General features: G+C 37.1%; 3 protein-coding genes and 1 long non-coding RNA gene across 4 annotated transcripts in view; 1 reads left to right on the top strand and 3 right to left on the bottom strand.

Annotated features, from left to right (window-relative positions):
* Nucleotides 1–6,741, bottom strand: part of LOC101243386 (protein kinase C-binding protein 1-like) — a 14,012-nt gene extending 7,271 nt beyond the window's left edge. The window contains exons 1-11 of the mRNA XM_009860976.3: nucleotides 5,963–6,741; nucleotides 5,538–5,648; nucleotides 4,838–4,987; nucleotides 4,473–4,598; nucleotides 3,815–3,925; nucleotides 3,503–3,640; nucleotides 3,032–3,182; nucleotides 2,654–2,800; nucleotides 2,088–2,146; nucleotides 1,501–1,600; nucleotides 927–1,105 (exon numbers count right to left, since the gene is read on the bottom strand). Coding sequence (XP_009859278.2) covers nucleotides 927–1,105; nucleotides 1,501–1,600; nucleotides 2,088–2,146; nucleotides 2,654–2,800; nucleotides 3,032–3,182; nucleotides 3,503–3,640; nucleotides 3,815–3,925; nucleotides 4,473–4,598; nucleotides 4,838–4,987; nucleotides 5,538–5,648; nucleotides 5,963–6,721 — 2,031 coding nt within the window. The 5' untranslated portion in view covers nucleotides 6,722–6,741. The remainder of the gene's footprint in view (nucleotides 1–926; nucleotides 1,106–1,500; nucleotides 1,601–2,087; nucleotides 2,147–2,653; nucleotides 2,801–3,031; nucleotides 3,183–3,502; nucleotides 3,641–3,814; nucleotides 3,926–4,472; nucleotides 4,599–4,837; nucleotides 4,988–5,537; nucleotides 5,649–5,962) is intronic.
* Nucleotides 6,742–7,453: 712 nt separating this feature from the next.
* LOC113474430 lies at nucleotides 7,454–8,373 on the bottom strand. Its single transcript, XR_003396094.1, has 2 exons — nucleotides 8,282–8,373; nucleotides 7,454–8,092 (listed from the first exon to the last, which is right to left on the bottom strand). It is a non-coding gene; the product is annotated as an uncharacterized LOC113474430 (long non-coding RNA).
* LOC100181704 lies at nucleotides 8,099–26,170 on the top strand. The gene is made up of 33 exons (XM_018812748.2): nucleotides 8,099–8,248; nucleotides 8,316–8,545; nucleotides 8,610–8,702; nucleotides 8,768–8,867; nucleotides 8,936–9,160; nucleotides 9,474–9,560; nucleotides 14,785–14,918; nucleotides 15,345–15,522; nucleotides 15,896–16,276; nucleotides 16,867–17,160; nucleotides 17,226–17,282; nucleotides 17,533–17,656; nucleotides 17,716–17,863; nucleotides 18,200–18,353; nucleotides 18,688–18,913; nucleotides 19,174–19,276; nucleotides 19,327–19,456; nucleotides 19,958–20,086; nucleotides 20,375–20,483; nucleotides 20,848–20,986; nucleotides 21,087–21,209; nucleotides 21,649–21,850; nucleotides 22,222–22,441; nucleotides 22,840–23,002; nucleotides 23,291–23,497; nucleotides 23,676–23,899; nucleotides 24,109–24,270; nucleotides 24,547–24,673; nucleotides 24,787–24,948; nucleotides 25,006–25,097; nucleotides 25,159–25,229; nucleotides 25,286–25,446; nucleotides 25,609–26,170. The coding sequence occupies exons 1-33, from the start codon at nucleotides 8,200–8,202 to the stop codon at nucleotides 25,978–25,980; spliced, it is 5,376 nt and encodes a 1,791-aa protein (XP_018668293.1). The 5' UTR covers nucleotides 8,099–8,199; the 3' UTR covers nucleotides 25,981–26,170.
* Nucleotides 9,444–11,686, bottom strand: LOC108949722. Its single transcript, XM_018813107.2, has 2 exons — nucleotides 10,349–11,686; nucleotides 9,444–10,270 (listed from the first exon to the last, which is right to left on the bottom strand). Exons 1-2 carry the CDS (start codon nucleotides 11,664–11,666, stop codon nucleotides 9,651–9,653), a joined length of 1,938 nt encoding a protein of 645 aa, XP_018668652.1. The 5' UTR covers nucleotides 11,667–11,686; the 3' UTR covers nucleotides 9,444–9,650.
* Nucleotides 26,171–26,281: the final 111 nt, after the last annotated feature.

Raw genomic sequence — 26,281 nt, forward strand, 5'->3', positions numbered from 1 at the left:
TGGGCCTTATATTTATTATTTACACAGGCATTGTACAGATGTATGGTATGGTTCTGGTAGACTGCGACAGCTATTTACATAGGTGTGCAGATATAGTATAGAGTGGGGTGGGGGAAGATGGGACACCATTTCATTCTATTTTCTGGTCCCATCTTATAGTAAACAAAAAAACATTCAAAGAATCATAAAATCGTGTCTCAACGACTCCCATAGACCGATGGTAATTGTTTAAAACACGATCAGGATATTTAGATATTATGTGCTAAAGGTGTCCTATCTTTCCCCACCCTACTACATAACATTACCATTCACCAAACATACAATAGATTTCTAACACAGATTATAGATAAGTTTTGTATACCAATGTGTGACCACTATCTATGCCTCTCAAATGAAAACTAGTTAAAACTTATATTGATAAACAAACATGTGAAATGTGTAAGACGCTAAGAGTAGTATGTAAGAAGTCTAAAACCATTTAAGTAATTTTATTAAACAGTATTGTTGTGTCATGAATGAATAAATGAATCTAACTTACTTTATCCTTGAGTGGCAGGAAATGACAGTCGTTATAACACTGATTTTAATACACTTCGCGCCTGCTTAGTTACCATGTATGTTAGTATGCAGGTGATTATTTTTGAAGGATTTTTTCTTTTTTTTTGGACAACCCATTAGTGACCACTGGGTTGAAGTAATTGTTATTAAGTGTCCTGCCTAAGAACACATAAGCCCACAATGGTAGCAGCAAAAAAGCCTTGAACCCATTACCTCTGGGTTCCAGGCAGGCCCACTAACCAACTGTGCTACCAACCCGGTCATATATTTTAAAACTGAAACGTAGATTGTATAACATATGAACCCACACATATAGCAATACCATCACACACACATACAATGGAAAACACCAACAAAAACAGACTTACATCAGGTAGAGAATCAAGAATTGAAGCTTTGCACGATTCGATCGTCTTTTCCAGGAGAGGATTAGTCACTCTCTTCTTCGGCGCAAAACCTCCCTTCTGTGCTCCTCCTGGATGAGTGCCGCTAGTCGTCACTACTTTGGACTTCTTTTTAGGAAGATCTGATCCCGGAACACCCCCCTCTTTTAAAGAAAATTAACAGAATTTAAAAGCAAAAAAGAGAAAAATCTTTGGAAATAACAGATTTACATCAAGACTTTAAAAGATTTTTACAAAAGCTAAAGCGGTTTATAAATAATTTATTAAGATGCATGTGACTACTGTGGCATCTTTCTCTGTTATAAACTACAGACAACAACATTTGAATTTAAATTGTTAATCTTTCAAAACATAAAGAAGTTATTCAACTAAAATATTTTATGTTTATATTACTTTAAAAAGTGTGTTAAAAATTGTCGCAAAAATTATGTAAAAACAGGAGCATCAAATCACTTCCACACATATTATTTCATCAGATTGGTCTATCTTTACATAAAGACAACAATAACAAAAAATAACGGCATATAGTTAAACGTACCAGCTCCTAGTTTAAGATTAAGAAGTTTTTCACCAAGAGCTGTTTTAACATTGGTTACCGAGGATTTAAATGATGCATCAGTTTCCTCTTGCTTTAAACTCTGTTAAAATATATTTATGCGTATAAGGATAAATTAAAACAGTTCTGATAAGAAGATAATTGTAACTTTATTTTTACACTATAACAAGTTAGAAGTGCAATTTAAAAAAAAGGAAAAATATTACTGTTTTAATTAAGGATATTCAAATTGTATTTTTGCACTGAAGTCTGGGATAAGTTAAAGGTCCATTGTCAGAACTCATATAGAATATGTTATATTAGGGGTTTGGTTTAGTGGTAGAAAATATTTTTAGATGGCAAGAATTATAATAAAACCAAAAAAAAATCTACAAATAAACCAAGGGGAGTCCTAACCAACAATAAACTTCAACTGACTTATGACAAATTTTGCAAAAATACAAAGCTTCTTGAAAATCATAAACAAATCAGTTTTATGTGGGTATATTATACTAATAAACGTTCCTGGGCGTAAAAGGTAAAAAGAAGAACCCATTATTTAAACCAACAATAAAATGAATATCACTTACCACGTTATCCTTAATCTTGCTGTCTCTGGAAACTTCCTTGTTATCAATGCTTCCTGAATCTGGAGATATTATAACAGGTTTACTTACTTAGGAGGAAATGCCAAACAAGTTTATATAATGCCTAACAGCCCCATGTGTAATTTTAAAAAGAATTTCTAGTTACATTTTTCGACTGCAGTGATATATCGGGGAAAAACAGTTTATGAAACTGAAAGATGCATGCTAGTACAGTGTAAAACTGAGCTCAGTTAAAACATTTTTAAGTCAGAACAACACATTCAAACTTAATACTGCTACAAAAACAACAAAGGACATAACGCAACTTTTTAAACATGGGTAACAATGGTGACATTTTACGTTTTACCATCTCAGTTTTACATTTTAAAGCAGCTTTCACACTGCTTTTAGCTATCAACTGTCAATACAAACAAGCAGAGCCAAAATATAGTGCATTGGCACATTAATCAATGAGGTTTCCCATGTTTTACCACTAAGAGTGCAACTGCAAGCAATGTCACTCCAACTTTAGTTAATACATTAAAACATGACGGTTGTAATTCAATCACCTTGACTTTGATCTGTTGTTCCTGACTTCCTGTACAAATCAACATGTGTGAGGGGAGTACGAAGCGGTGCATACTCGAATGAACCGGTTTTCTTTATCACATTATCAATGTAATGTTGAGCCTCAAGCATTGCACTGTCGAGGCCACCTAAATGGATTTAGAAACAAATTTGTCAAAATTATAGGCATATATGCTTTATACTGTACTGAGTACATGAATAAGTATAACAGAGCAAACATAAATAGGTTTTATAAGTGAAACAGGAAAGCAAAGAAACTAGCTAACAAAGAAACCCCAGTGACCAAAACTATTTAAATGTATCATACAACAGAATCTTCTTAGATTCTCAACTTTTGGAGTTTTGAAAATAAACCATACCTTTAGCTCCAGGACCTCTGCCCTTTTTCTTATTTTTAACAGGGTGCGGCATTTCTTTTGACATAAGGTAACACCCTGACAATGGAATCCAAGCTCTGTCATGCTGGCCAAAAAATCGAGCGTCTACACTTCCCTTGTCTATTCTAAGAGCCTGGATAATATCAGATATATAAATTTTAAACCAAAATTTAAAATCTTGGATTAAAAACTAAATAGATCAAAAAAAGATTGTCTGTGGTTTATTACTAAATTACAAAAATCCAAATGATATATACTTTAATTTGAATTACTTTGCAGTAATTCAGAATTAAGGTGACAAAATATATGATGTTGGTCCTAATTTAAAATATGTCAATACAACAGTTACCAGGAGTCTCTGCCTTACTCACAAATTAAAAAATACACATTTTAATTAAAAGAACATTACATAAGTATGTTATATTTAATTAGAATTACAGAAAATAGTCTTACCTTAGCAGGCCAATGCGGAAAACCTTGCAGTTTAGCCCAAACAAGAACATGAGGGTCTTTACAAGGTTCGCAAAACCAGTTTTCTCGTTTGCGGCACGAATTCAGGTAACATTCTGGGCAAACCTCAATCTCAGACATCTAGATACAAAAAAAAGAAATCAAAGAAAATTGTAACAAAGTGGTGAAAGTTATATAATATGCATGTTAACATATTTAATGTCATACTAATTTGCGACGACCCCCCCTATATATATATAATCACAATATATGACCCTAAACTCCTAAATAAAGTTATTTCCACCTTCCACATACCTCATGCTGTGCTATCTTGACCATAGTTTTAGCAATATGTGTAAGCTTGGTGTGTGTTCCATTATAGATGATGCAATTATGGAGAATCCATTTCACATCAGCTAAAAATGCCTGAAATAAAACAAAAATTTAAACCAATAAAAAGATACTTTTTTCCATAATACTAAGTTTGCTATAAAATCACGAAGCTTGGTTTGATGTAGACAAGCTTCACTAATATTCGAAAGTTAAATAACCAGATAACAGATGATAAACCATAACAACTGTGTCATTTATTGTTGGTAATAGGCCTATACCATACTAAAATGTTCTAACTTTGGCCCATTTTGGAATGTATACATATTGGTAACATCAAATGTGGCATAATGTACGGTATAAATCTTGGACAAATTACAGAATAAAAAATTTAGTGAAGAACTTAGTAGGATAGGCTAGAAAATGTATTTAATTGTTTTATTTGTTACTTTATTTATGGTATATAAGGGCAGGGTAATTGCTAGTTTCCTGGCTTGTCACGCTGTCTAACCCGTTCAAAAGAGAGTGGCAGGTTGTGCAACCATTATACTGTTTTTGGGTGGGGTCTTACAGCAAGGCATACCAAGGGGCTTGGGATTTAGGCCAGTGGGTCAACTGCCCATTATACAACATTAACATATACCTCTGTACAGCCATACTGGTTTCTTCTAACACTTTTCTCCAGTGTGCTGATATCCATAGGGTGGAAAACATAATCCAAATAATCAGAGAATTTCTTGGTATCAACTGGTTCAAGAAATGGCTCAGACTGTGAAGAGAAAACTTAAAAACAAACAGAAAAAAGAGACTAAAATAATTGTGATCGATATATAACAATTTCTCTTATATTTTCGCATTTATTTTGAATTAAAACATTCTATATGCTGAAGGAAGTGTTACTTAAAGGCAAAATAACTAAATTTATTAAAATATCAAATTTTAAATGCAGGGTAAATTTTTTAATAACAAAATGCATGAAAATCATTATTAAACAAAAATGCCACTTACACCAGCAATTTTCATTCGTTGCAGGGCATAACGGAGATGTATACCAAGTTGCTGAATGCTCAGTTGAGACATGGATTTAGATTGAGAGTCCTTGCACTCAGCTTCTGTTATTTTTTCACATTCCGGGCAAAACCAATCTCCTTCAGGCTCCTAGCAACATAATGTATATATTTATAGTTTTGAATATATAAAGTACCAATGCCATGCAGTTTAATGATCTCTTCGAATACAATAATGTAGAACAGAATAATTAAAACGGAGAAGAGAAAAATTAGCAGCAAAACAACAGTCGTTAAAATCATTTTATGGGTAAAAACTGTTTGGGTAAAATAGTCAAATAAAAGCGTGTCCGTTATATATTAAACTTTATAAAATAAATAAGATAATGCTTTTGGGAATTTATAAAACTAAGATTACATAAAAAGTGAATTTGCTGTAATAAACACATTTATCTATTTAGATGCGTGGGCTCAATTCCAATTAGAATACTAATGTTGTTTTATCAAATATCTGAGATTTATTGTTTGTTTTGTGTAATGGCCACACCTTTGTTTTAACCTTTAGTACGTTATAACAACTGCTGTTCTAACGTTTTTTTAAATCTTTTCGTTTGTTGAACAATACTGCATGCTTTGTCACATAACCATACAAATAAATACAAAAAGTTGTATTATGTAATTTCTTACTAATATTGACTTACAGATTGCATACGAAGACACTTTGCATGGAACACCCGTGGACACAACTCACAACACAAGACTTCACCTTCTTTATGGCAAACCCAGCAGTAAAAGTCATTCCGGCTGTCTTGCTGCAAAACAAATAAAAGAAATCTTAGATTATTAGTGTAAAAAGAAATTAATAAAAATAAATAGTCTTGCTGCAAAGAAAATAAAATGTTAGTTTATAAATTTGAATTTACTAAAAACAAATGGAACAAAATATTAGAATATTGGTAATGGTAAGAGAAACTACTGAAAAGAAATACACAGTAACAGTCTTGCTACTGTACTGTTAATGTTAAGAAAACTTTTGAAATAAAATATATATAAAGAAAATGCTTACTGCAAAACATGGGGAAATTTAGTTTAGACTGTGGTAAATGAAAAAACAAAACTGTCTTACTTGTCCAATTTCTTTAGCAGGGGGAGGCGGTCTCTTCTTCTTTGATTTATGTGTTTGACTGGTGGGACTTGTTGAAGAGCGTGGTGAAGGAGTTTTGGAGGATTTCGAAGACAATGATGATGTCCTGGAATGAGAGGCTGAAGGTAGAGAAGCGGGAGAGATCTGAAAATCCATCTCTGTCTTCACTTTTATCATCGAATCAGAAGTGTCCATGTCGAATGCTTCATCATCCACAGTTTCATCCATGTTCGGATCGTTCCCCGCTTCCTGCATCATCGGATGTTGCTCCTCTGTGTGCTCAGTCTTCACAACAGTTGCTATGTTCTCTGGGAGCTTAAGTTGCACTGTAGGTGTCGTAACAACAGGGCAGATGGGGTTGTTGTTTACAGCAGTTTCACTTGTAGTTGGTGTAATGTTATCAACCACAGTGGTTTGTTGGGGCAATGTGTTCTCTTTTGTGGTTTGTAAAATGTCACTTGGTGTATTGGTTAATACAGCATCCTTATCAGGAATTGTGGACACGCCTTCTATAGTAGTTACTACTGGAGCTTCATTTTGAACGAGGGGAATATGAAAAGAGACAGGTGTGTTAACATCAGTTGTTGGTAGAGGCAGGAACGATGCCATGCTGTTTAACGGCAAACTATCATTACTTTGGGTTGGTAATGATGTTATGGGTGGAAGTGACTGCTGTGGTGTATTGTCAGATGATGTATCCATGGGCAAACTAGGCGTTTGGTTGGAATGGTCAGTTTCCATTATGTACTAAGATAAACAATATATCTGTAACATAGATAAGGTTTCCAGTTATTTTAATTATGAAAATACAAACTATGAGTGTTGGTGTGACATGGTATATTGACGGTGGTGACCGGCGACAATTTTAAACTCTTTTCTATATCTTCCTGGTACCCACAGTGTCATTTGTTTAAAAAAATAAGGGATTTGGTTTAAAAATGCCCAAAAGGTGCGTATTGGAGAGATGTAAGAACCAAATTACAATTTTTTTACTGGTATCCAGCGGCAGGAATACCAAGTAATTCTCCACTCTGTTTAATAGTGTGACATGCTAACATGGTAACATTGAAAAAATAATAAAAAGACATGGGTGTAACACTCTTATCAAAGTAAAAAAGGGCCAAACGTTTGTTCGTTTATTGATGAAATATGTATATATGTATGTTTATGTAATCATTTATACCGCATGTATTACTACGTTTATGTAATGTTGGTACAGCATTTTGTGTTGCATGGAAAACAAGCTGTTTGCATTCTTTTTGCAAAACGTGTGGTTTCTATTATAATACACTGTCCAATTATATTGGATATGTTTCTCTATTAACTAAATTCTAGGAGGGAGTCGCTTAACTATACCACAAAACAAATTTTAAACTAGTTACCTAAACGCTCCGACTAATGTTTACTACGCTAACAATAACGTGAAATAAAAACTTAAAACAGAGTACATATTGTGTTGTTATCACACATTAAAACATCCTTTTGAAAGTCGCGCGAACTAATCGTAAGTAATGTTCGTGTACGTTATATCTAGAAGGAAAAGGAAGCAAACAAGCGGTCAGGTAACAAAATAAATAATTGAACTAAACTTAAAAGATATCTATGGAGCTAATTGAAATATATGGTGTTAAATAGAAATCTTATATTAATGTTTTTCAAATTTACTTGTGCAGTAGCTTTGAATACTTTGGTGATGTTTTAAAGCCCAAAATACGTGAATAAAGACATAAAACACGCATTGGCGTCTAAGCCAGAGGATACGGTATTCAAGATTCTGTCATCATCATTGGCGAGCGGCCAGCGGGTAAAGAAATATTAAGTACCGCGGGGGAATATGGGACACCTTCGACACATAATATCCAAATCTCCGGATCGTGTTTAAACAATTAACAACAGTCTACCGGGGTTGTGCGAATGCGGTATTATAATTCTTTGAATGCTCTTTATTTACCACCAAATGGGACGAGAAAATATCGTCGCGTATAAAGTTACAATCCACAGTAACTATTGTTTGTCACTTTTGTCCATGCCCTTTTTCCTTTGCCGACAATTCCCCTATGTCCAGCGAACTTCGGAAGTTTGTTTCATTTACGAGGTCAGCATACATGCAGTCTGTGGTCATATCGAGCAGTGTTGAAAATACGAGGTTAAGTTGAAAGAAGATATTTTGTACTAAATAATAATCGAAAAATAGTGAAAGTTTTATTCGACAGGCGAAAATGAAGATCGCTAATTGGTTTGTCGCTGTATTATTTCTCATAAACTTAGGTAAAAAGTTTACAATGGCAATTTCAGTAGTACCTTTTTAACCAATTCTATTCTTTCTATCCATAAGATGTCGGAATTCAGCTTCACGCGATTCGTCTGCGCAGCCAAAGCTTCGCGAATTTTGCTCTTGGCCAATCGCCCAACACCCCCCAAGCAGATTCACAGGAGATAAGGAAGCTAAAGGTGATGTTCACACTGAGTTCCACGAATGGACTTCTGTTGTATTATAGAGGCATCGGCAACTCATGGATTGCTGTTGGCATGCAGAACGGTGCACTGATGTTCAGTCTTGGAAAGGTATATTAATCGGAATTTTCATTAGTAGTTAGCATATTACAAATTATACGTTTATGCCAAGCAGAAAAACGAAGCTACTGTGACGCTGCCAGTGGCGCAGCATTTAGAGGTTTCTGAGGAGTTTCATGTCTTGAAGTTTCAGCGAAACGGCTCGAAAGTAAGCATGGAAAATAAAACTAGAATATTTATTATACTTTGCCTATTCTATTTGTTCTGCTATAGTTAAGACTTGAAATGGACGACTTACAACCAATCAACTATAAAGTACCGAGGCAGTTTCTCTCAGCTTTTATCACAACAACTGTTTCTGCTATGCTTCTAGGTAAGATAAGAACTTGCATGACTGTAAGGTACAAAAATCACTTATCTAATTTTCTGTCACGCTTGCAGGACTGTCTCAAAATTCCACCAACGAATTAATGTACAGCCAAACGCTATCCTCTTGCGTGTACAGACTCTCGATTAATGAAAGATATATTCTGTCACCTGAAGACGCACTTGAGACCCGGGATATTGAACCATGCCAAGCAAGTTCCCCAATTCAATGCGGAAATCCGTATTGCGGAAATGGTGGAATCTGCTACAAGACATTGGATTGCAATGATCATATAACAGGTTTGTGCTGATTTTAAAATTACCCAATGTTTTGCTGACGTGCTCCAATTAGCTCACATTAGTTTTGAGACACACCGACGATTGACTTTCCTATAAATCCTACACAATTGCATTCCTCGCAAAATCAGAAATATAAAGCATTGAATAAATTGATAAAGTCGATCAACACTGTTTTTGTTAAAACTATGACAAAAAAACCACTTCTTAGTTGTTCCGGTTAAATAAAGTGTTGGCCCATATTTTACACCAAAATGTTTTCCTGTATGTACTAGAACCCGCAAAGTAATTTGCAATTTTTATTTTATTTTCACAGTGGAAAAGGTAAATGGAAAACGAGCAGAAGAATCACAGCAAGAAATTGAAGTAGGAAGATTATTCAAGTCAGTGGAATTCGAATTCGGTAAGTACAAAAAAGCGACCGAGTACAGAATCGAAATAAGAAAACGACTCTATAAGATTTGAAGAGTGCGTGTGCAAGAAATCACACAAATTACATGTGGCTTTGTGGAAAACGCAACTTAAACAGCAAGGGAACGGCTAATTGAGAATTAACGAGTACATTGTCCACTCGGCTGAGCTCAATAGCATTTTGGTCGTAATTTGTGCTCAATGGCGTCGGGATATTGTAAATAACTTTAGTAGATTGTTCTCCGCATTTCCTTCTGTTCGTAACTTCCAACCGAACGGCGTCCGATCCTTTTCTGGCAGTTTTATCGCTAATTAGTCGAAAGGCCGACGATTCATTGCAGTACCGAGCTACTACTTGGCTCCCTGAATGATAGAATGCCTCATTTTGAATGTCATTTCGCAAGAGGGGGTCTTGCCGTTGAAACCAAGTCCCCATGCCTGCGTTGCAATCGCTGTGTCGTTCCGTTTCCCAACTATTGTCTAGCGGGTCATAAATCAAGTTCGTGACGTCACGGAAAACTGTACCACGCTTAGAAACGACGTCATGAATTTGGCCCGATCGACCGAGCGCGTAATCTGCATTGAGGTCACTTGGTCGCTTTTGTATTGAAACTCTTATTTGCCCATCTTTGTTGGTGGTCGGTTTCACGCAAATAGCATCGATACTTGTAGATTGGGTTCGTTTCAAAGCACTCAAACAGCCTGAAAAGTAAACGATATATTAACAAATTGCAATTAGTATGGTATATTATGTTAAGTAATATGGGGCTAAATACTTACCGGTTTTGATGTGATCGGTAACTCGAATTGGTGCCTTTGAAAACCATTGGTTCTTTATTGGGTCGTAGCAATCAACGTCAGTTAAATACTCTGTATTCTGTGTTCTTGTTCTTCTGCCTTGTGTCGTGCGTCGTGCCCCAAGAATGTAAATTCCAGTGCTGCCGCATTTATCGTGAGAACCGTTTATTGCTGTACCGGTAGTAGCTTGAAAACCAGTCACATAACCGTGTTTGGTCAACACTGCTGATTCCAGGCACCAAGCACGACAAATATTGGGTGACTGGTTGGTAGACTTATTTGTTGGAGTCGTTGTTGGCGTACAAGTGCCACTACCTACAGTGTAGAGCTTTTTAGCCGATAAGTCCATGCTGCATCTGTTGGTAGTGTTATGTTTATCGGCTCTTTTCGTTGACTTATAATTTGGGTTGTATCTGTAGATTCTTATGTTTGTGTTCGGTCTGACGTATTGTGACGTGACGACATATAGATAATTGTTAATTGTGACGGTATCGACCACGTGTTCGTCTGCGTCAGTTGTGATGTCATCAACTATTTCCGCTTTCCACTGCGAGTCTGTGACGTCATTTGTTGGAGAAAATTTGACCAAAGTGTACGAGCATCGAACCCCTCCGTTGTCACAAATTTCTACGTCTGTTCTGTACAGCGCGCACAGGTCGTTGTCTGGCGTGTCTTTTCCAAGACAACGAGCGGTCAGAATCTCGGCCGAAAGCTCCCGAGTGATGGCGCTAGTGTCACTGTCCACGTAACGCAGAAATTCGATGTAGTTTTGTACGACAGAGTTGAACGCTAGAGTGTGCAAATCGAGCATACCGCAATCTAATGCAAAGGGTAGAACCTTGGCTGCTAAAACGTGATCCATACTTTCACTTTTACATGTCATTAGTTGTTGCATTAGGCCGTGCATTTGAAAATAACCAACAGCTGACAACAAGTGTCTTACGTCTTCGGTAGAAGCCTTTTTAATCCAACTGCAGAGTTTACTTTCACTTGAGGTGTATCGCTGGTAACCCTTGTTTCGTTTATTTGTCAATTCTTCTTTTGCCTTCCAAAAAGAAACACCAGCTTTACGGTTTCGACCGCAATTTTCTAAGTTCTTTAGAAATCCGAAAACCCGACGTAAGGTTTTTGGACTGAACATATCGTCTTCGTCCATACGGACTCGTAACTTCCCTTTCTGTGACTCGGTCATACCCGAATCAAACATGGCACGAAAGTAGTCACTGTTAGATGTTAGAACCTCCTTTGAGATATTTAACTTTCTGCTGCCACAGTAAATCGCAAAGTAGTCTCTCTTCATGTTTAAATAACTTTTCTTAACACCTTTAAATGAAAGAACACGTTGATTAAAATTAGGTCTTAAACCTTCATTAGTCCTGGCGCGGTATCGCAAATACCACCGAACGTATAATCTTAACCGCAAATCCCACAACGCAAACAAAACCTAACTACATTGAAATAGTAGCCATGCGAGCACTATACAATGTTGGGCCATTCTTATCCCAATAGGCTATAAAGCACAATCGGTCTAACTAGCGAGGAGGCAACAATTCAAACCACTGGTGTGCCCTAGCCTAGCAAACAAACAGTAAGCGAGTAAACACTCAGTACAGACAATCTATATTGAATTTACAGACGTACTTATGTTGTCGCCCATGTTAACCAATATTAAAGTACATTCCATACCTCAATCAATAACCTATGTTTCTGCCTGACATATTTATTTTCCGTGACCACCGTAAGTACGTTCGGATTACGAATTACAAGCGATGACTGACAGTCAATCAATACTAATTTAAATGCAGTTGTGCATGAATTAATACTCGCTACACGTATACAGTAAACGTCTCGCTACATACTGAACTAAACTTGGTAAACGCATACACAGTGACACATTGATATAAGTTTACCAATGAATATTTTAACCAAGCCATAGACCTGTTTAGATAGAAGCTCTTCTCAATATGCCACCCAAGTTCCACCAATATTCATCTATAGCCGCTCTGTTTACGTTCAATTATCTCTTTCAGATCTAAATAAAGGCACCTGTGTAGGCCGTAAAACCGCTAGTCACTTTGACATCAGTGACACTCGCATCACCAGCAATTGGTAGCAAACGTAAACACGCGTTTACTCCTGATAGGTCTATGACGTCGGCAAGCGCATAGTTTTCAAGCAGTAATTATTTGTCATCGTTCAGTTCAAACAGGACTAACTATATGTTTAGGCGTCGTCTCTACGCACACGCCAATGTTGCCTAATTCGGCCGCGGAGTAACGGCACAGGCCTGTAATTTGAGATCGAATTCTCTGTACTGTACAATTGTATCCTCTCACTTAATTAGAACCGTATATGAAATATTGCTTCAGATCTTTATAATACAGCTTCGTTTACGACAGCCTAACCACTTTAATCATTAGACGTTAAACTACGTTTTATGATCAGGTTTCCCTCTGGCCACTTCAATAAAGTTCAATTCATCGACATTGTAAACCTAGTGAACTCCCATGTGATATAAAAACGTCTAACTGAACTGCTTTTTAACTATATCTTATCAACCAATTTGTCTGGAACATGTTGTCTGACAAGTAGTTCTCATCTGGCAAGGGAATAGTAGAGAATGCTCAGACTGCAGTGAAAATTGCGCCTTGCCTTGTACTCGCTTGGGAACTGGTCCTCGCACTTTACAGCGTGTTTGCCTAATTCCAGCGCAGCAGTTGGCGACCGTTTGCTCACTCGTAAATCCTTTATACACCTGCGTTTTTCCACCGTGCGAACCAAGCAGCACACAAAGCGACAGAAGCGGCCCATCCACGCGACTTGTTGCTTACATATGCGACAATGTCAAACTGCACCGTTTCTCATCAGCCTCGCTGGTCTATATCTGCACGGTAATCTCTGGTCCTTGAGTATGCGCAGACATGTTTCCGCGAGAATAACAACGTAAACAATGGCTGATTGACGGCAATGTGATGGCAGCGGTCTGTTGGGGATTTTTAGATCCAACCATGTTAATAACGCCTTGCAATCATTTGCGGTTTTCGATCTATAATACGTCCTGCCAAACGTTCTAACGCTAGACCCGTGGGTGGTACCTTTTAATGCGCATTTTATAGTTGTACTGGTTTGTTATAAATAGCCCCGCCTCCACTAAAGCCATTTCCTCCTTAATGCAATGGATACTATAGCATGCTGCTGTTTACTAGCTCACCCGCACAATTGTTGCAATGGTACATTAATCATTTTTGTATACTGTGTAACAGAGGAGTTGTCGTACTATATAACAGAGAGGCTTTCGCTTTATCTGCGCCTACATAACGCGCTTTTCGAAACAGCTATATCGATTTTTTTGAGGTCGATGCGCTCATACAATATTCATTGCACCACTGTGGCTTATTACTTCAGGACTGGCTACTACACCTTATATACCATTTGCTATATACAGTGGCACAACCATTTGCGAGGAAACGCTGCGGGATGAGCTGAGATACTTACGAACGTAACACCCTTGCACAGACGCGGCGAGGTGAAAGATTTCTAACTCGGAAATCCCGTTAGATAACGCTTCGTAACTTTTACGCTTCTGTCGTATATTTAAACAGAACTAAGAAAGATAGAATTTAATAGACATTAAAAATTCAACTGTTTTTTTGCTTGGTGCTGTGTATTCGTTATAACACGGGCGTGTTTTTCGTACACCTTGCCTTCCAAGAATGTAACTTGCAACCGAACCAATTTAGTTTTGAACACCCATGAAAAACGGTATGTGTACCGGAATTTCATAATTTTTGTTCTGGCATGTGCATCGGCTTTGTATGAAATACGACACCATAGTGAGCGTCATAACAGGTTGGGTTCAACAGGCCTAATTGGCGCGATCGGTATAACACTGGCTCCGCGCTGCAGCGTCGGCGGTCGTCGCAGTTCTAATCTCAAATGGAAGATTGGAAAATTGACTTCTCTTTATCATTACCCGCCCAAAAGGGGAAACATCAGCGCAATTGTAGTTGAATATCGTCAAAATTAACGAAATCAATCCAGGGTCTATGAATTCTTTGCACCACGGTGGTCCCTGCTTATACTAGCAAGGAAGTAGGTATACAGCCACCTGTTACCTGTTATGGCGTCCCTTCGGTCGCGTAAGCTTGTTTATCATGCGTCGTCGGCATGCCAGATTAGATCAATTCGTCAACGAGGTAATGAAGCTCGTAGCGTTACAAATATCACATAAGACACGTCTGTAGGAAATCACTACGGGGCTATTGTGATTTACCACTGCGTGAACTATACCTACCCACCTGCCCGGTAGAATTACAGTTTAAATCTCGAACGTCTGCTGTCCAATTTCAAACCGCACTTTTACTCGCATTTCCGCACTGCATTTGACAAAGACTTCAAACTGTTCGTTTTTTCTCCAGGCCAAAAACTCTTCATACACTCTATAAGGTTAACCTCACTTCAAAGGGAAACTGGTGAATCATGCGATACAATCGACTACGAAGTTCAAATCAAAGGCGATCAAAGTTACCACAATTATAGTGAAAGACAGGAGGTTATATCATATATATAGTATACTGTGCGGGAAGATGGGCACCTTTAGCAAATGATATCCAAATATCCTGATCGTGTTTTAAACAATTAACAACGGTCTATGGAAGTCGTGAGGATACTGCTTAATAATTATCTGAATGTTCTTTGTTTACTATTAAAAAAGGCGAGAAAATAGAACGAAAAAGTGTCCCATTTTCCCCACCATACCATAAATATTTTCTTACAGCCTCTTGGCCAATGCTGTTTTGTGTTTCTTTAAAAAATATTTAACTTTTACAAACACTAATTTACAAAGACTACTTTTCTATAAACCTTTGCTCTAAATTGTTGTAACTTGAATGCACCACCTTAGCGGTTTGAATCTGTTTAAATAGTACTTATTTAAACAGTGCAACTTCGGTCGTCAAACCAGTGTTGTTCTTTTTAGACCGCAATTTCAACATCGAGTCGTACTTTGTTTCTACATTGGCCTGTGCCAACCACAGCGATACGAGTGAAGATAAGCGGTATAGAAAGCCAAAACTGTCGACTACAAGCTAATTTTACCGGCTGCAGTGTAACAAGTTCTATAAAACAATCGTATTTGAACATGGTCCCATACAACGGTACGCAAACAGCTATAAACGCAACGTACAATACATTGCTCAAATCAATAGTCATATTCTACACACTGTTTTTCATATAGTAGGGTGGGGGGAGATGAGACACCTTTTCATTCTATTTTCTCGTCCCGCTTGGTAGTACAAAGAACATCCAAAAAATTATAAAACCCCAACCTCATGACTTCTATACATCGTTGTTAATTGTTTAAAACACGATCAGGATATTTGAATATTAGGTGCTAAAGGTGTCTCATCTTCCCCACCCTACTATTTATGTATTTATCTCGAAGAGTTCGATTTCTCGTTTGTATACGGTCTGGTTAAGTTATTAGCAACGTGTTTTGTATGCAAAACACCTAAAACAAACTATTTTCAGACTGGTTACCGGTTATTCAGACCTTTTATTCGACGTTGAATACAACTTGGCTAAACTATGGACCAGTAAACGACTGGGTAGACTTTGAAAACCCAAAACAAAGGAATGACAATATTTTCAAGCATCGCCTTCTAGATTCTTTCGAAGTTTTACAAGACCGAAATTTAAGCATTAAACTAGAAGTTATTTCTGGCGCAAAGAAAACAATTTGGGTCCTGAATCTTGCAGAGTGTGATCAAAGTATAACGAAAATGTATTTGCTGGAGAAAATTCAACAGCAACTGAAAACTTTAAAGGATTCAGGAATGGGGAATACGGTCGAGGATGTAGGGTGTAACTGGAAACTGGTCACAGGACAAACTAGTGCCGTGAATAATTCAGGTATACACATAATTGCTTTACTTGGTGTAATATATAATAGAGTGGGGTAAGACAGGACACCTTTATCACGTAATATCGAAGTATCCTGATCGTGTTTTAAACAATTAACAAAAGTATTTTGGAGGCATGAAAATGCGTTTTCAAATTCCTCATGTTCTTTGTTTATTACCAAATAGGACAAGAAAATAGAGTAAAAAGGTGTTCTATTTCCCCACCCTACCATATGTAGCAGGAGACGAAATAACAAATTGCGAAATAACAAAAAATGTTCCGAACCACACACTGAGCCATAGACCCGTGTAATCCTATTTGTAGAATAGTTGTCATATATGGTATAAACTCTGTACAGTGCGCGTTTGTTCCGCCCGTGTTTCCTATGCCATGCACTATATAACTCACCCCTGGTGCTTGTTCATTGGATCAGTAATTCTACGAGTGTATATACCATCACTAGTTTAAGCCAAAAAGTAAACAAGTCTGTAGCGTTGTGAACATGGCGTGAGGCGCCTTGAAGCAAATCAAAATCTAATCACAGGCAATTTGCTCTCCAATTTCTTAATCAAAGTTCATTTGTTTATTTGTTTACTTAGATCCGTATGTTCGACTGTCAGTTCGCCGCCTTCTCGAATCAACCGATGTCTTCAGATACTTTCCCAAAACGGAGCTCGCATTTGAACAATACAAACGACCGATTTCATTGAATTCAAGCTCAGAATGCGCAACATTATGCTTACAGAAACGTTCACCTAAATGCACTGGATTCGATGTTACAAAATATCCAGAAAATTCCGGATCAAACCGGTTCGGCTGCCGACTTATAACAGCTCCATCTTCGACTATAGACCTGGGTTATAATTTAAACTACGATACATACATTGTGGCAGGTCGGTTTTAGAACATATACGCCAAGTATTGCTTTTTTGTAAACATTTTGCTTCAACCTTTTTAGAACAATTCCAAAGCTACCTCCCAGTTCAGAAAACTTCATATTCTCTTCAATTAAAAGGTAATAGCACCATCTCTTTATATGTATAGTATGGTGGGGTACACCTTTAGCAAATTATATCAAAATGCCTACACCGTTTTTTACACAATTAACAACGGTCTGCGGGAGTGGTGAGGATACGGTTTTATAATTCGATGTCCTTTTTTACTGCCAAATGGGACGAGAAAATGGAACAAAAAGGCGTTCCATTTTCCCCCACCCTTATACTATATACTATTTTTACAGTGTTATAACAGAATCTACATTTTAGATTGGGTTGACCCTGGCTATCAATGCGAGTGTGTCAATCAAATGATCGGCGCTAGGTGTGACAACGACAGTAGCCATGACAACACATACCACGTGATACTGAACCGACACACAGAAGAACTCGAGTAAAAAAAATTAACTAAAAACTTTAATATCAATCTACCTAATTATAACTACTGTACAGGTTACATTGTACAATGAAGAATAGCTCACTCATACGAATCCAATTCGCTTCTCTTGTCTCGAAAATGGGCGAGGGGCCTACGTCAGACTTATATGACGTAACCAGCCGTTCATCAGCATTGATAAGAGCAGTATGTGATGGGAAACCGGTAATCATGTTTTCTAAAATAGGAGTTCAATTAAATGCTTGTCGCATCGGACATGTGTGTTTGCGCAGGACATAAACCAATCTTTGTCAAATACGAAAACTTGTTTCACACCAATCGGCAACATATGTCATTTCGCTGTCCCTTAAAAATTTCAATTTTCACTACAAAACGCACAGTTTTTTCATTTAAAATCTTGGGGCATGCAGCGTCTAGAACCTTTAACATCTGAGTTAACGTGTAAATAACAGTCTGATATAAATAGGATGAAAAAATCTTATGCAGACTCGCCCATCCTATATAACTTGTATGAATGGATTAATGCTTTTGTATTTACAGTCGTGCAAATTGTCGGTGACACGTTTGCTATCCTTACTACCACCTACGAATCTATCTGACGTCGAAATTCGATTTGTTTGCGAAAGCTCAGCGTCTTACAACTTCACACTTCCAGATATGAATAGTTTTGAAGGGCATACAATTCATGAATCGGGTAAATTTGTAATTTATAGAGTTTTTTTTTTTTAAATGAAATAAATCATTGAAAGACACTTAACGGTAATTATTTCAACCAAGAGGTTCTTAATAGGTGGTTTAAATTTAGCCATATATACTAAAAAAACTTTGTTATATCACCCTTTCTCCTAAAACAATCACCTACGACGTTACATATGTGGTAACTCGAGACAGCACGAGGTGTATGAAACAGAACACCCTTGTTATGATGGCTGCGAATGCTCCGCCATGCGAGGATAAAACAAGTTAAATACTTTCATTCATTCACATATTTAGTCCAACTGGTAAACGACGTAATTTTTTTTTTACAGCAAGCACTCCCTCTACTCCATTGCAAGAAACATCAACTAAACATGTCCTGTCGACTACAATACAAAACAATGCGCATAATACAACGGAGAGAAGTCTGTCAAGTAGTGATGTTAAAGTATATGAGAAGCAGAACAGCGTCGACGGAGAAGACGGCCTTCTTCTGCTTGACCTGTTTCAATCAGAAGATGTCGGAACCATGATTGAGCCAACAAAAGCACCGATAAGGTATAAATGATATAACAGTTTTAGTATGGTCCTGCTGAGTAAGATAGGACACCTTGTTCACATAAAATCCAAATATCCTGATCGTGTTTTAAACAATTAACAACGGTCTACGACGAAAGTCGTGAGGATACGCTTTTATAATTCTTTGAATGCTCTTGTTTACTGCCAAATGAGACAAAAAAATAGAACGAAGAGGTGTCCCATCTTCCCCTGTCGTACTTTTATACTGTGGAGTAAAAGTTAACATTTTTATTCATTAGACTTCAAGCACTTTTGCATCTTGGTGAACCGAACACGACAACTGCAACACTTGCTGAAACTTTAGCTGTAACCACGCAAAACATCGTGACGACCGCAGAAACGGTTAAGCATTTTGTTATCTTACTTCTAAGGCTTATAACTTTTACTTTTAGACCGCAATATTGCATACCAACGAAGCTATCTCACCTACCAGCAACACTATAACTTGCTCCAGCGTAACCGTTGACGGCGTAAAGTTTTATGAAAGTTCGCCGGGAATTATTTCAACCAACTGTCCACCAGGTATATGTTCATAACATAAAAGCTGAATTTCAGACTGAATTCACATGAACGCCGTTCCAGAAGCTCGATAGATATTTTTTTAAGTTTACTAGAGCGTCGATTCGGTACCCCACCCCAATTTAATCAAAATTCCAATGTATATAGCAAAAAGGGGGGGGGGATGTGATACATTTAGCACAGAATATCCAAATGTCCTGATCGCGTTTTAAACAATTAACAACGGTCTATGGGAGTCGTGGGGAAACGGGGGGGTTTTTAAATTTAATTTATTTGTTTATTACCAAATTTGACGAGAAAATTAAACTATATATATTGGATTTGTATAAGAAATTAACTGTCAGTGCCAGAAGCTCTCGTCTGAAAATAAAAAGGTGTCCCATCTTCTCCCAGCACCCTGCTATATATTGAGTTTACTGTAACGGCGAATCGGTTGTTCCACAAATATGGATTGAGCGTTAATATTATAAATATAGGAATACTAAATACACATATTTTCCCAAGGGACGATGGGTCGAGTTACACTTGAATGCCAACAAGGTGGTCAATGGTCACACGACGTTCCAGATATGAGCCAATGTATCTCGGATCGCATTTACGAAATATCTCGATCGTTGGAACATTTAGAACCAGGTGGAGCTAACATGTGGCTTTTGTGGTAACATTATTAGAATATGTGTGAAAGGGGTTTCTTCCATGTCTTAAATAGTTATCGTTCCGGGCATATGATGTGTCTTTGGACCAGTCACTTTGAATTAACGGTAAACTCTAATGGTGTCTCGCTGCATTTCAAACAAAATGTCGGTATTTAAAAAAAACAAAAAAAACAGACAATTGCTATAAAGACCGTTTTTCATTGGTAATACATCACTTGGCGCCACCTACATTTGAATTCTTATATTGTTTCTCATATATGGCCAGGCTCAAACATTACTGCATCATCCATTGCCGAAGAACAAGCAGAATTCTTACAATCCAGTAACTCAATTTCTTCACCTGACTTGTTGGAAAATCTTTTGGTTGTTAAGAGGTAGGACATATAGTAGAGTGGGGTAAGATGGGACACCTTCAGCACCTAATTTCAAATATCCTGTTTTTTTAAATAAATAATAACAGTCTATGGCAGTCGCGAGAATATAGTTTTAAAACTCTTTGAATATTCTTTGTTTACTACTGAATGGGTTGAGAAAAGGAAAAAGGGGGTTCTATCTTCCCCGTCATACCATATATGGTGGGGAAAGGAAATATTTTTAAACAGGAATACTAAATTAAAAAAGAAGCAAATTTTATATTCTTGCGGGACAACGCGGGTATAACAGTCCTTATACTTTGTCAGTAATAATTTTTTTTTATTTTTTTATAACGATTTTTTTTAAATATCTGACATTTTGCAGGCTTTCTGAAATTAAGACAAGTACGAATGTAACATCAAATTCAACCAAAGAAAGCAAAATGTTACTGAAGTCTGTTCAAACCACAGTAAACACTCTACTTGGTGAAAAACTAATCGACGTTTGGAATGAAATACCAGAGGTTACATGGTTGAAAATAATAACTTTTTTTTAATAACTTTTTTTAATATGATAGAAAATAATAAGTTTTTTCAAAGAAACTTCATTGTTGAATTTTGCAGAACGAAAGAGCGTCGAACGCTTATGACGTCACAGAAGCAGTGGACGACATGGGATTCAAGATAGGCAAGCAAATAGATACAGGGGAATCAGTTACAAACTATTTCGAAAATACTGCTTTTCAGGTGAATTAGTTTAGGATCTAATGTAAGACCGGTTAATTTAAAAATATTCTGAAATATATCATCAACAAGTGCTTCAGCGCATTTATACAGACATCAAAAGTTGTAATTTTGTGATTAAGCTTACTGGTACAAATTTAAACTAATGTATAGTAGGTGTTGGAAGACGGGGCACCTTTAGCGCATAATATCCAAATATCCTGATCGTATTTTAAACAGTTAACAACGGTCTATGCTCTATATGGGATTCGTAAGAATAACCTACGGTTCTATAATTATTTTATTGTTCTTTGTTTACTACCAAATAGGACGCGAAAATAGAATGAAAAGGTATCCCATCTTCCTCCACTCTGCCATATCATTTCATGTTACCCAGCTTGACACCTACTCATGAAATCAAACTATAAAACAATGTCGGCTTAAATATGATGATATATTACAGGTCATGTCACTTGGAGGCAAAAATCCGCAAAGCCAAAAATTGAACTCGGTAAATAGAGTCCAGTTTCCCTCGAGTTCCCAGAAAAGCAACGATACAAACTGGATCGATGATTCTGGCTCGATAGCTGTGCCTTATTCACCTAATGCTGCCAATGATACAACTGTAGTGTTCGCAGTATACAAGAACCTCGATACGCTGCTAGGTAAAATTATATTAGTATTTTTAAAACATAACTTTTATTGATTTATTTGAAAACGATAGCGAAGGTCATATCCCAACCAAGCGAAGGGAATCAACAGCAAAACAACAGTTGTTAAAACACGATATGGTCAAAAAGCGTGGGAAAGACTGTCAGTTAAAAAGCGTGGCCGTTATATGCACCTAAATCTTTTATCCAACTTAACAGATGCTAAAAGTTTTACTTCTTGTTTTTAACTAATAAAACTTTTGTTTTATAAACATTAATTGCCACCACAAAAAGCGTGCTTAACTAAGCTCACATATTGGAGCTTCACTTTAGAACCGATAGAACAACGTTTTTAAGATCAATATAGTTTAATTAGATTCTTTCAGGTAACAGCTTTGAGGGTAATGTACAAACACTTGACAAGGACAAGGATAGCCGTGGTAATGTTTCATTATTGAACAACACGAGTACGAGTGAGGATCGGTACTTGGTCAACTCATACGTCATATCTGCTTCCGTTCAGCCAGCGCCCGTAGAATTGCTGAAGACGCAAAAAGTGAAGTTCCTTTTAAAGCATAAGAACACATCTGTGCATTGTACTATGAGGTATAGAAGTATTAGCGTTGTTGCATGTGCATATGTGCGAGTTGCATAATTGGTTTAGCTATTTTGGTGTTGCAAGATTCACTAAAACAAGTAAAGAGTGTAAAGTAGTATGCGGGGAAAAGTAGTACAACTTTTCCTTTTATTTTTTTTCGCCCTATTTGGTAGTATATACAAAGAACATTCAAAGAATTATAAAACCGTATTCTCACTTCAATGAACCGTTATTAATTGTTTAAAACACGTCTCCAATGAACCGTTATTAATTGTTTAAAACACGATCAGAATATTTGGATATTATGTGTTAAAGGTGTCCCCCAGCATCTTCCCGACAGTACTATATATTTGGATTCATTGTACATTTGCTACGAATAAGTATTGTACAATGTATTTTACTAAAGGTGTGTATTTTGGAAGCCGAAACTCGCAGTAGTGGGCAATTCGTCCGCTGGACATTGGTCAACTGAAGGTTGTAAAAGGATACGAAGCAACAATACACATACTGAATGTGAATGCGACCATTTGACTAATTTTGCAATTCTAATGGATGTTAGAGGAGTTCAGGTCGGTGAAATAAAACAAACAGGAGAAGAAAGCAAATATCCTTTATGTCCAAACCTGTTTCACCCTGATAAAGACGACTTGAATAAGTGGTTAAAACGTCGGTTATCCATTTTTTGCCGAAAGAGCCATACCACAAGTTCTTAATGGATGTTGTATTTGCGGTGACTTTTGTTTGTATATGTTATGCGACCCTTTCCAGATGCCGCTGTCTGAATTACTTTGAATTTGCCAAACTACATTTAAACTTTGTAAATACTTAAACTGACAAGTTAATTGCTTTTCCTGCAGCTCGATAAAATCAATAACGAGGTTCTGACTTACATAACATGGATCGGTTGTTCAATGTCCATCGTCTGTCTCGTCATGTGTGTCTTTTGTTTCAACACCTTGCGTGGTCTGCGGTCAATCAGGACTTCTATACACAAGAATCTCTGCTTTACTCTTGGTCTGGCGCAAACTGCTTTCCTATTAGGCGCCGATAAAACAAGTTATCCGGTATGGCTACTGTTTTTACTGACTTTAAACTAATCTAAATTAAGTTGAAGTTAATCTAGAACAAAATTTTCCTTCTTTCTTAGGACCAAATGTAAATAAGTTTTTAACTGTCAGCGTGTTTTAACGTTTGTCGTATTTTTAGATTTAAATATTCTTTAATTGTTATTATGGATTGCAGCTCTTGTGCCCTATAATTGCGGGAGTTTTGCATTACCTCTTCCTGACCGTTTTCGCGTGGATGTGTATCGAAGGAATGCATCTGTACGTCTCACTTGTGAAAGTGTTTGAAATCGACAAGTCCTCGCGACTTGCCTGTTATTATGCCTTCGCATATGGAAGCCCGATTCTTGTGGTTGCTATTACGGCAGCTATAAGATATGATGGCTACGGGACTACTCAAAGGTAATCGTATATTGAACATAATAAATGAATGAGTGTAAGTTATTTATCCTAACGTGGCAGGCTGTTATAACACGAAGTTGCTTTGTTTCACACACCTCGTTTACGCTTACAAGTTGATCATTTATGTGATTTGTTTGTAATGTATGACTGACAATATAGATAACCCATAGGATTGGTACGACCTTGAAAGTTAGCTTTTTCTCTTTTAGTTGTTGGTTGCATGCCAAAGACGACTTGATGATTTGGAGTTTTGTTGGACCCGCTTTGTGCGTGATATGCGTGAATATTTACTTCTTCTTTATCGCGATGAGAGTCATGAGATCTCATCGCATTACAACGCCGGCGCACAGAAGTAGGCTTGCAAAAACCAAGTAAGTAAAGCTATAGTACTGTGGCGTAAGATAGGACACCTTTAGAACACAATATCCGAATATCCGGACAGTGTTTTAAACAAATAATAACAGAGGATATGATTTTACTATTCTTTGATTGCTTTTTGTTAACTATACCAAATGGGACGAGGAAAAGTAAGTTAAAACGGTAGCCCATCGTTCCCTGCCCTGCTACGCATATCCCAATCAACAGAATAAACCGGTTTATATAAAGAACGTGTTTGTAAATTTGTATTTTTTCACCATCTTCTTCAGAACGTGGATTAAAGGTTCTTCTGTTTTGCTCTGTCTTCTTGGTATAACTTGGATATTTGGTGTCTTCTTTGTGGATTCAAAGTCTGTAGTTATGGCTTACCTATTCACCACATGCAATGCTTTACAGGTAGCTAAACTAGCTATAATGTTTGTTTGTTACCAGCTCCAATATAGTGATAAGTTGGTTGACTTTCAATATGCTTGTTCTTACTAAATGTTGAATCGAATCTTTTTGTTAAGGGTGTTTTCATATTTATTTTCCACTGCCTCCTAAACGAACGAGTAAGGACCGAGTTGGCGAAATACGCCAGGAGACGAAATTTATGTCCTTCATGGGTGAGAGGTCGCTACCACGTGACTAACAGCGTCACGAGGTCAAACTACAACACGACAACATCGATGGTAACCTATATTGTAGTGTTGCAAGCTAGCTTAATGTAAAGTCTGTCTTTTTTTTAGGGCTATCGAAGTAGAAAGTCTTCATCTGGCAACACTGAAAATTCAAGTCAGACCAACGGTTCATGGTCTTGGTTTAAGAGCAAAGAAACTCAGTAAGAATTTAAAGTCATGATGTAATTAATAAATGCAGATTTACATATATTTACTTTTTAGAAATGATAGCGTGATAAAGCGATCGGTCGTTCGGACAATAACACCGAAATGGAAAAGCGATTCCAAACGAGGTAAACACTTGTGTTGCAACCGATGGATTATGATCGTAAGAATCTTCTTTTTGCAGTTGCTGGAGAGCTGCAGTTTACAACAGAACTTAAAAAGTCAAGTTCGTCTGAAAATAAGATTACAAGCACAACTACTGAACGTACAGAATCAGTTGTGGAAGTACAAAAGCATGAACCGATACAACATAATGAAAATGTTGTCGCTTTAAAAAACAAACTGGCGAGTACCAAAATATTTAAAAGCTTTCGTTTTCGCTTCTGAACGTAATAACGTAACGTCAATATAACTAAGAATTTATTTCGTGTTGCAGATAAGCGCAGAGCGAACCTGTCTCTAAAATAAGACTCATCAACACATCAATTTTAGACTTTTAAATTTCAGACGCCTATGCTTAATCGGAAAGTGGTTGTCACTGTTTCGGATGAATCTACAAGTTGTAGTGACGGTGCAGATGTCGATTTTGGATGTTTGAATGCAGCTTTTGAGGGGGAAGCCACCGTTACTCCTTTACCAGAACGCAAAGAACGAATAGAACGATTTTACAGAGATTACGCTGAACATTTTAGTGGCCAAGGCAACAAAGCAGAATCTGGCATATTTAGGAATAACAGTATGCCTGTAAAGGTACGCAGAGATACACCCCAGCCTAGAGCCCCAGCAACAGAAAATGGTGTCAGCGCAAAGTCATTGTACTTTAGCGTCGGCCTGTCTTTAAAGGTAAAGTCGACCACCGAAAAAGTGGCAGATCTGTGAAAGGCAATATCAAACTGGAAATTCAATGTGTTAAGATCAAAATCCTTATACAAACCAAAATCCATAGTGATTTCTATGGACTTTGATACAAACAAGCTAACGATATTTCTGATAACCGTTCATGTGTCTTACTGCCGAGCTTTGTGTACTATCTGTTTCATAGTGTAAATAAAGTACTGTGTAAACTAAATGTGATAAATGGTAGTTGTAGATTAGGAATAACAGTACAAAACTGGCATATCAGACCGTATGTCTGCGAACCCCAGGCCCCAAAAAATAAAATTCGACAAAAAATATCATT

The sequence above is a fragment of the Ciona intestinalis genome, chromosome 8 (genome assembly GCF_000224145.3).
Source record: "Ciona intestinalis chromosome 8, KH, whole genome shotgun sequence".
Taxonomy (NCBI): Eukaryota; Metazoa; Chordata; class Ascidiacea; order Phlebobranchia; family Cionidae; genus Ciona; species Ciona intestinalis.

Coding starts and splice junctions, on each gene's coding strand:
- LOC100181704 (XM_018812748.2), top strand. CDS start 8,200: ATGAAGATCGCTAATTGGTTTGTCGCTGTATTATTTCTCATAAACTTA. Junction 8,249..8,315: donor ATTATTTCTCATAAACTTAG/GTAAAAAGTTTA, acceptor TCTATCCATAAG/ATGTCGGAATTCAGCTTCAC. Junction 17,283..17,532: donor ATATTCTCTTCAATTAAAAG/GTAATAGCACCA, acceptor TCTACATTTTAG/ATTGGGTTGACCCTGGCTAT.
- LOC108949722 (XM_018813107.2), bottom strand. CDS start 11,666: ATGAAGAGAGACTACTTTGCGATTTACTGTGGCAGCAGAAAGTTAAAT. Junction 10,271..10,348: donor TACCGATCACATCAAAACCG/GTAAGTATTTAG, acceptor TTTACTTTTCAG/GCTGTTTGAGTGCTTTGAAA.